We start from the raw sequence: 10822 nt of genomic DNA, 5'->3' as shown, positions 1-10822 counted from the left end.
GATTTGGTGTGGGTGTAGAGAACGGGCTTTCTCTAAGTGTTTTACCAGCAGAGTAAAAAACTGTGCATTTTTACATTGACTCAAATTCCCATGTACTTAAATCAGTGCTATGAGGTTTCAGCACAGGACATAGGAACCTGTGGGAGAAACCTATGTCTGGTGCAGCTTTTCAGGCATGGAGTATAATGAATGACTACAATTGGTAGGTTTTATGAATGTGGACAAAGAATGTGGTGCTTGGAGGAGACAAACATTTTTTGTTTCCACTGTTTTGGCACAGAAAGGTTAAGGTATCTGAAAGCTGGTGGAATATTTGTCAGCTCTATAAAGTTCAGATGCAGCATTGCAAAGAATAGCTGGATAGAAAAAAATGAATAAAGCAACAAATAGAAGAAAGAATGATATTATATCCAAACACTTTATAACGTAAAGTTGAACAAGACATATAAGACATTTGAGCCTTCTACACTGAGATCAAATGGCAATTTTCACATAGTTGGTATTCAAATTAAACTGATACAAAATGCTCCTTGTTTTCTTTCTTTTTCTCTTGATTTATCCCCACCTATATTCACTTAAACACATAATTGATTGACGTATATGTAACAAAGAGATACATGATAGATTTTCTTGTGAAAGCTTGTGAATTGTAAAGAAACATGGAAGTATGCTAAAGCTGAGATGGAAATTTACTGCTGTAATTTCACACTTCTTTCATGATTCTGGCCCAATATAGTACCAGAGGTATTCACACTGCCCACCGTTAGTTATCACATGTGAGGTACTCACCCTCCATGTATAGCAGGTCAAGTAGTTACTGTAAGGCATAAAATGAATGCGCACCGGTAGACCTGTATGTTACTTTCCTTGCTTGGAGGAATCTTTTTTGTGAAATGGAGCAAAATAGGTTTATCCCGGTGTGATGCAGTTTCCATTGTGTAGAAGAGGAGTGCGGAAGCATGGCTTACTATGGAAGGAAATATGCAATTGATTTAAGGTATACATTAATTAAAGTATCTCAAATGCTTTTGATCTTGTTAGTGGGGGATACCCACAATTCCTTCAGAATTCAGATAGATAGAGATAGTATGTTCTCAGATAGGTCGATATCTATTTGGGAAGGTAGACATATAAAGAATATGAAGAATGCTGTTGGGAGTCTACTGTGTTCCCCAAGATGTGGTGTATACATAAAGAATAACATTTCTTTAAAATGTGATACAATTAAGCACATCCCCTCTGCCTATACTATTAACCATGCCATGACTATATTAAATTCTCTACATTGGAATGCAAAAGTAATTTACTAAAACATACATGAAGGATTTGTGGTTTGCCTTGTAAATTTGTATCCTAAATTTTATTTTATTGATTCCATTTTTTAATGTTGGTCAGTTATGGTATGTTAATGATCAACCTTCCAGATCAGAATGCATTTCATCATCCTTATTGTGTCCCTTGTTTTCCGCTCTCAGATGTGACTCTTTTTACTGGAGTAAATGTTCTGCTTCTGCTGAGAGTTGAAAATTGGTTCATCCCCAAAACCTTATTGCATCTTTGTATTTTTCTTGTGTTGTCGTAAATAGTAGTTTCATTATTCTCTATTGTCTGCATATTCTCTTAAAGGTTTCTGCTCGTGATGCCTAGAGGATCTAATCTGTGGTCTGTTTGTGTGTGCATGATTATTAAAATGGACTTTGTTATGTAATGAAATGAAAGAGATTTCGAATATTAGTGGGAGTTAGGTAAAAGTGGCTGTCTATGTGATGCTCTGCTGCCTCTTAGTGAATAAATCCTGTTTTACATTATTAGGGACTGAAAACAATGTAGACAATCTAGGTTGAACAAGAGTAAAATGAATAACTACAATTGGTAGGTTTTGCGAATATTGAAAGTGTCCACGTTGCACAACCAGCAATGTGGACAAAGATTGTGTTGCTTGGAGTAGAAGCTTTCTTTGTCGTCACTGTTTTGGCACAGTAGTCTTCAAAGGGCGAGGACCACTTGGAAGGTGATTGCTGGTGGAATATTTGTCAGCTCCATAGAGTTCACAAAAGAGCATATTTGCCAACACACTCGTCACTCAATACATTTTATATAAAAAAGTAGAGGTATATTTACAAGGTGGCAGTGCCACCAGAACGTCACTTTTTGCGACGTTCTGTTTGTGCTATGCCTTTCCCCATATTTACAAAGCAGCATTAAGCCACTTTTGTGGTGTAACGCTGCCTTGTTAATAAGGGCCCTTTACACGCATCACTTTGCATAAAAGGGGCGTACAATTGGTGTTGCTGTGGATGTCTTACCTCAACACCTATTGCTCTTTGACTCTGCCCCAGATTTACAAGGATGTATAAATCTGAGGCAGCAACAAACACGAATGCCATGCAATAGCAGAAGTTAGAATGGCAAAAACGAGGAGAAATACTTTTATTTCTTCTTGTTTTTGCTTTTTCTATGTGTGCTATATTCTGCTGTTTGCAGTGCACAAAGAAAAAGTAAAACACCATTAATGATTGTTTATGCACAGAAAGCTGTCCTTTCCTGCACATAAAGAGTAATTAAATAATGACGATTTGTTACTTGAATGTGTGCTGCAAAAGAGCACACATAGAAGTAACAATTCACCATTATTGATTAGTTTTGTGCAGGAAGGGGCACCTACCTGCACATAAACTATCATTCCCTGAAACACAGGCACCCTTGCACAACAGTGCAAGGGTGCCTGCGTTGGTGCTAGGCAGCTAATTTTAGGGGCACACTACGGAAAACACAGGGGTGTGCTGCATTCTTGTAAATACGGCATATCCTTGCGTTTTGGAAATGTCAGAGCACAGTGCTGCCAAATTTGGTGCAGCTCAACGCTCCGACATTTCCTCGTAAATATGCCCCTCAGACTTGATATCTAAGTGTGTATCTGAAGGAAGGAAAACATTTATTGCACTTCCTTAAAATAAGGCTGTTTATGCTTCCGCTATTAATGTTCAATTTTTCTTTTTAGGTCAACACTATAAATAATTTGATAGCCATCATCCCATGAATACAGTTGCTTTTCTCTTGGATTGTAGTGCATGATAGAGTGGCTGCTGTAACGTTTCGGGAAATATATAGTCGAAGTTTCAAACCTATTTATAATATCTAATGTGTCATAAACACACTCTATGTGAGACCTGCCCCCACTTGGAGAGTTGTAAACAACATATAATGTGCCACATATTAAAAATGCCGCTTCAGCATTTGTGCTGCTGCAAGATGTGTTCCAAACATGTTCAATTGACAAATTTTCATAATCAATCTTAGTAATGACAATGTTCTCATCCATACTGGGCACAGCGTGGATCGCCCAAATGCCTTGCTCGTCCGCAGCCAGATCAATTTTGTTGAAGGGGGATAATTGATAGACTGGGACCTCTCCAGCACCAGGCAGCAGCATCCGACCTGTCACATTGCTCTTCTGTATGTCATATTTAATGATCTCGTTTCTGGTCCCCTCCATGTGAAAATAAAGAAAGCCCTTGTGAAGGATCTGGCCAGCACCCTGCCAGGCGAATGGCAGGGTGACATTCCGAGCTTTCTGCGTGTAGTTACTGTCTGTAAAATCATCAATAGTTGAACATTCCAGAAGGACGTTGTTGTGAGGCCCATTTAGAAAATAAATGTCATGCGAATCATTGCCTGAATCCTTCATCCACGAGCCGTGCGTATCACCTGCTTTTTTGACCATCTTGACAGACTTAATACCAGTGAGCATATTGCTACAACCTGCAACGGAAACATGAAATTGGTATGCATTAAAATTCCACTGGTGCTTGGTTAATGTCAGAATCAATTTGTTATCATTAATTCATGCATATACCCAATATCCAAGTCATTACTGCTGAAATCCGATCTATTTCATTGTTAAGGTGACATAACACTCGCTTATAAACTGGTTGGTGATATTTTTAAATAGCTGTGTTAAATTTCTGGTTAACATAAATCTAATAAGACACAGCGGTGGGATCAATATATGGGATATGGTCAAAATGAAGTAAACAGATGGTTATGATTATCTAGTTTTCACAGACACATGTAGGACTTCTCTAATGCCTAACTCAGTTAGTTTACCCAGTCTTCTAGGGTATAAGTCCCCAGAGAACTGAAATAAATAAAACCAAGGACGCCAGCTAAAATTGGAAATGGAAACCTCGATTTTTAAACAGGTGAAGAGCAAAATATATGAACAGTAATAAGCGTTATCAAAACTATGAAACATTCAAAAGTAGCTTATTATGCATGGTTGGATCAGTGTAGGCTGCGAGGCTTGTGATATTTGAAGCATTTCTTATTGAAACATGGGGGAATTTTCTAAGACTAACAAATTATACAAATGTAAATCTGAAAATTTGTTGCAGAAATTTGTATCCTTGTGACTCCTGTTGTATGTGTTTCTTTCATGATTTGTCACCAGTTCTATAATTTTTGTTCTTTTACTTGTAGAGTCCCACTTTTACCCAAATGATTAAATAACAAATCTAAAATGGTGCATATGTTAACCCGTTCGCTGCTTCTGTCGGCCAACGTACGTCGCGAGCACTACCTCCATAGTGCTGCGCACGTCCGTTGGCCGACGAAGCCCCGCCCACTCTTCAAAGCCGCCGCACTGCAGCGGATTTTTGGCCGCGGTAAGTGGGTTAAACAGGAGAAAAGTGAGAAAAGGTTCACCAGAAAAGTAAAGATATTAACAGAAATGTAGGTTTTTAAGCTTTACTTTTGGAATTATTTGGATTTGCTAGAAAGTAAAAGTTAATTGGATTGGAATTAGCAAACAAGTACAAATATTGGAGAGAAAAGAAAAATGCCTGAGATTTCCTGTCTTCTGGAATAGCAAGAGTTGGATATTTTAGTTGTGCAAAAGATAGTAGGTTTATCAGTCTAATTGCTTTATTTGATGTTAGAACCCTTTCAGAGAGCCATGAAGAACACAGGGGATTCTAGGCCCAACCATGGTGGTTGATGCCTTTTACTCCTGATGTCCCAGGGCCTGACCTACTATGGATCCGGCTCAGTTAGGGTAAGTACCCCTTCTGCACTTGACTCTCATGGGTGTGTGTGGTTGAGAGTCAAGGCTCCCTTGGGGACGGATGTAGATACAGGCCACGACTCAGAACTAAAAGTGCAAATAGTTCGAATAATAAATCAATGTCCAACTTTTATAAGCATAGTATTATTTTATTTCGAACTCAACACATGCAATCAAGTACAACATTCAGAAGCAACACAACACAATCCCCCTAGACATTGGGGCACTAGTAGTTATCAGGCAAATCTCTGTCTCACCCTCCTTCGTGTAACATGTTCGAAGCTATGCCTGCTCCTTACTCCTACGTGTAACATGTTTGGGGTTATTCCCCATTCACTGGCGGCCACATCCAGAGAATGCAAACTATTAGGCCGTACTCAAGTGTTCTCCCTTTGACTCTTAGGAATTAGTCAAAAGTGCCTATGATGTTGCATCACCGTTAGGAGCAAGTCCCCCAGGCCTCCAAAGGCCCAGCTTCAGTCTTACTGGCTCCAGAGTATGGCAGTGCTCAGTAGTACAGCGAGTGCCCTCTCCTCTGGCGTGCCCCAGTCCACTCCCAATGGTCGCTGCAGCACTTGCCTGCACAGGCTCTACCTGTCGAGCAACACCGCCATTCGGTTTCCAGTGGTCGGAGCTGCTCTCACTTGCAGGATACAAAAGGTAAGTTGCTCTTTTCCTAATAAAGGGGGGTATTCTACGGCTTCTGACTGGAGCTCAGGGGAGGGTGCGACACCCTCAGTGGCATCCTGTGATCCTCGCTAATCATGGCAGTAATCCTTTCATCCGGGCCACGATCCAAATATGTGGCCACAGTGATGCTGGCATATAGGGTTACTGCATTGTTCACTATCTGTCACCGACTTTTCAGAGTGACTACCCTCAATAGGGAAGACAAACGTCTCATGCTACAGCCCAAATAAGTTCACTGGTGGCCCCTTCTGCCTTATGGGGGTCACCGCAATGGTGCGTTACTGGCCTGGTGCTTCCCACGCAGCACACTTCACGTAGCTAGGATCACGGTGGTCCTCTCTTGACATATGGGGGTTGTCAGACTGTTGCTGCAGACAGGCAATGACCCATTTGGTGTGCAGCTGCTCTCCTCACATCTTGCTCAAGGATTCCTCTCAGTAGGGCTAATCACTGGACCTCGCACCCTCCAACTCACTCTTCTTCTTCACAGAGCACACTGGTCTCAGCAAGTAGGCAGGGGATGTTGTTCCAGGCTGCAGTGCAGGGGATCTTTGTTTCCCTGGGTAATGTCCCCTAACCCAGCAGGAAGACTACTAACACACCTTGGCCCTCAGTCGTGGTCACAGACAGAAGTCTTGCAGTGCTTCCCATCCTCACACAGCCCGTCTGGCCGTTTGGCAGATGATACGTTTTTGGGGACTCAACCTCCCCTTCTTACTGTCCTTTTCCAGACACCAAATGTGAGTTAGGGTCTGGGTCTTAGAAGTTTTATGTTGTGGTTCTGCTTTTCTTTAAGTGGGCACTTCTCCTTTTCATTTACCTTCATGAAAGATGTCTGTCACAGCAGGTATGACCACGAACTGATTGTCCACAACACAATTCATGGAAGTGACCAGAGTTCGCACCTGGATGTCAGCCATAGTTAGAGGTGCATCAGAATGTTAATCCCATACCCCCAGCACTACTCTTTATGGTCTTCTTATAAGCCCCATTTCCCTTTCCTGAGATGTGTCCAGGCCCCTTCCTTGTGATCTATCACTGAATCAATTAACAATATTTTGAAATGTAAAGGGAGACTTTTCCTTTTCCCTTAAGAGTGTCCCCTCTCTGCTCACTGGAATGCAGCAATACGAAAATCTGTCTAGGGGGATTCCTCTTCTCCTCATGTTTTTACCAGGCAGACCTAGCCTACCCAACATTTTAGCCAGGATCCTCCATACAATATAGTGCAGGTGCACTCATTCAGTGTACTTTCACAGCACAATTTCAGTCTAGCACTGTTTCTTCATGTATTGTACCCTTACATGTACCCATGAATCCAGCACATGCACTCAGTCTTCAAGCACTGTTCAGCACTGAATCTTTTCTATATTTAACCAGGGTGTGCTCTTTTCAAATACACACCCTGCCAATACACACACTCACCCTTCATATTGTACTTTATGCAAGCACACATACACTCACCACATGATTTATCCACACATGCACAGCACAACACTACACATCTTTGTACTAACCATAGATGCATTGCAGAGTACTGCTCCATCCTTGTACTGTACCCTTCCCAGGCACACATGCAACTAACACAGAGTCACTACTTCTGCCTTGTACAGCACTCCTCACATTTAACTGATGTAGGCCAAGGGTGATTTAAGCACACAGCAGCTGAACTTTTTAGAAAGTGATTGAGCCTGTAGGCCACTCTCCAGTGACACAGGGTGCAAAGGCCCTGTTCACTTCCACTGATCACAACATGGTATGCTGTCACCACTGGGCTTGTGCTGCTTAACTCATGTTGATAGTGGTAGCCTTCCACCACTATGAGGGCAACACTTTGGGCTCACCTCCTGGACCATGAGAAAGGCCTACGACATGGCGCACAAGCATGATCCGGGTTCGCCTATGAAACAAAATCAGCAGTAGGGATCCAGACAACAGTAGAGTTGGGCACACCAGGCAGGGGTACAACCTTTTATCATCAGGGGACTACTCCACCACAACATTTGACATTTAGCTCAGCTTGAAATATATTCGTACCTTCAACGGAAGTCAATTCATGACAGCCACCAAAGGAGTAACAAAAGGAGTAACATGATCCTCCCACAATAATACATGCTGCTACAAGGAGTTATAAATGAAACATGTGTAGTTCTGGTAAGATACAAGAGTGATACCGGATCTAATTTTACTGTGAACTATAAATATATACAACAATAGATGGTAACTGTGAATAACAGGGATGTGTTTCACCAAGGGGTTCCAAATGCCATCACATAGACAACACAAGTAAAGCGCCAGTTGGCTTTGATATCACTCAGAACCGAAAGTGAAAAGCATCCCATTTACTCAGAGCTATCCATGTACAATTTTACGTTATATATGGGCATCCATACACTCGTCCTATGTGAAGATAAGCAGTGCAGGATTAGAGGAGTTATGGCGGCGCCATGCACAACATGGTCCCTTCCTACATTACCTCAAGTTATTTGATCAGATATCAAACAGAAAACCGTGCCACGCACCTCAACAACCCTATAGTTATATATCCCTTTCTACACCCGAACTGTGAAAAATACCTGGTATCCTGCCCCCTAACCCCACCAATATCTGCATTAACCTGTTCTCCCTCACAGATATTTCAGTACCAGCTGTATTACCAATCAGCACTACACTCTCCTCACACAGCCAAATATAAAAGTTTACTTGGTGACCTGCCAGTCTATCCATCATTTTCAGAGCATTCCCTTCCCGACCCAGAGAGGTGTTCTCACATATATGCTCTGAAAAGAGAGATGATAGTTGGGCGGTGCGAGAGCACAATAATCATTCCATTGCTTGCTTAGGTCTCTGTAGACCCAGGGGAGGTGGCAGATCAAAATATATTAAAGCCTGGACGCTGGGGCCTGGTGTTTTTTTTGCTCTGACATCCAATGGCAACCAGTAAGTACAACTTAGAGTGGCCGGTGGGCCCACACTCACATGTACACTCAGTTACAACCATGCATTCACACGCAGACATGCACACACACCCACTCACAACACTCACTCATAAATACACATACATTCATACATAACGCAGGCACCAAACAATCAGTAAAAACAACACAAATCTGCTGCAGCTCTCGGGGAGGGAAGCCTCGAGGCTGCCAGACAGGTAGGGACTGCTGCCTCCCCTCATTGGCTGATCTTATGTTAGCCAATGAGGGGAGGTAGCAGTCCCTACCGTATTACAGAGCAGGTTGGGGTCAGAGGGTCTGCTGACCCCACCCACTCTTTGACAAGGTGTCAGTGGCAGACACTCGACCCTTGGCACTATATGGTTTAAAACTGAAGTGCCCAGATACGAGGCTATCACTGATGCTCTCCCTCATTACGAGGAGGACGGCCTCGAGGACCTTTGTTCAAGCTGAGGAGGTCAAGTCACAGGAGCTGTGACATCCTCAGCCCAGCAAAGTGAATCTCAGGCATCCAGGGACCTGCACATTTAGTGCATGTCTAGCTCCTGGTGCATGCCCTGATAAGAAAGAGTGTCACTCTTTATGTCCAAAAGGTGCAGGTGTGTGGCCCCTCCGCCTTAGGGATGGACCACTGCTGCTGAAGCCAGAGCAGTGAAAAACGGGGCAGGATCAAACAGCGTTGCACTTTTTTTCTGTGCCTCTGGGCTAATTTTTTTGCTCAGGTGTGCTGAATTGTTTTTGAGTTTGTGAGCTTGTATGTTATCTGAATCACTGAAGAAGCAATGATTTAGATTATTTTCGATATGGCCCGTTATTCCATGCTTACTTTCGGATCCTTGCCCCATTTTAGGTCTCGTGTAAGGCAACGCATGCGCTGCATGCTTCAGAGAGGTGAGGTTCTAATTACAGCACACCAAAAATGATTTTAAATTATTTCAGTCTTTATGTGCGTATTGCACAAATGAAAGCTTGAACTGCTGTCACCAGTAAAGTTTACAAGACAACACAAGATTCACACAGCATAAGGGTAAATAATGGTCCAATGTACAGTCAAAAAGAGGTCCTCTTCAGATAGCGTTATTTTTGTTATTCTTCTTTATTCAAATTTCATAAAAAACAGGTTCTCCCAGCATAAACATCGCCAACACGTGTTTCGTCTCCCACAGAGACTTCATCAAGGCTGGAATAATTAAATAATACATATATACTACAATCCAAACATCAACAAATATTATATACAAACAGTACAAAAGCATTATATACACAACATACAGGGAAACAGAAAAACTGTTTCATTGCAAGTCAATGCATACATAATATCAACCTATAACATGTATAAAAGACAATACATATATATACAACATCCTAATATAGGGAGATAACATTTAATAAGATCGTATACTCCTGACAAAATACATAAGACACGGGTAAGTCACACATCCATTAAAGGGTCCTATGTAATGCAGTATAACTAAAAGTAAGTAGATGATTGTCGTACATATAAATCAAAACACCCACCATAGATAATAATAGGAAGGTGTTTAGTAATCTGCTCATGAAGTGAGGACACAGCGTTATATGTTAATAGTGGGATACCTAGAGGGACAAGAAATGGGAGTCAATATCACAAATTGGTATCAGACAAAAAAATCTATAACAAGATTTTGAAGGCGAGGAGACTGTCAACAATGAGATGCCGTTTATGCCAAATAAAAAATAGTACACAATTGAAGGATGTTCCACAATATGGGATGAAACAGAAAAAGTCGAATGAAACGATGTATTAGCACGGGCACTCAGTTATTATGCACGGGTCTAAGGAAGAGGGAACTGCAAGACCACAGGTATATATAAACCAAGCCGATAGTTACACAAAATGGTAGTGGGACAGAGTAACTCACCCCAGAAATAGAGAATAGGGTAAAACACAAGACTGAATTCACTTCGACATGAGGGTCAGCATATTTTTCTTGGCAAACGTATCATCATTCATTATTGAGAAAATGTATCTGAGTAGAAAAAACAGAAAGAATATAAACATTCTATTATTTGTTACTGCTAAACTATCAGCCTAGGGCCTGAAAGAAAATTGAAGGTGACATAATACAATGTC

General features: G+C 41.6%; 1 protein-coding gene across 1 annotated transcript in view; it reads right to left on the bottom strand.

The window, feature by feature from the left end:
* Positions 1–399: 399 nt before the first annotated feature.
* OLFML1 (olfactomedin like 1) overlaps positions 400–10822 on the bottom strand; it is a 35378-nt gene continuing 24955 nt past the window's right edge. Inside the window, exon 3 of the mRNA XM_086955880.1 lies at positions 400–3762. Coding sequence (XP_086812006.1) covers positions 2978–3762 — 785 coding nt within the window. The 3' untranslated portion in view covers positions 400–2977. The remainder of the gene's footprint in view (positions 3763–10822) is intronic.

Source organism: Lissotriton vulgaris, chromosome 2_1 (genome assembly GCF_964263255.1).
Source record: "Lissotriton vulgaris chromosome 2_1, aLisVul1.2, whole genome shotgun sequence".
Classification (NCBI taxonomy): Eukaryota; Metazoa; Chordata; class Amphibia; order Caudata; family Salamandridae; genus Lissotriton; species Lissotriton vulgaris.
This window is presented reverse-complemented; position numbering and strand designations above follow the sequence as displayed.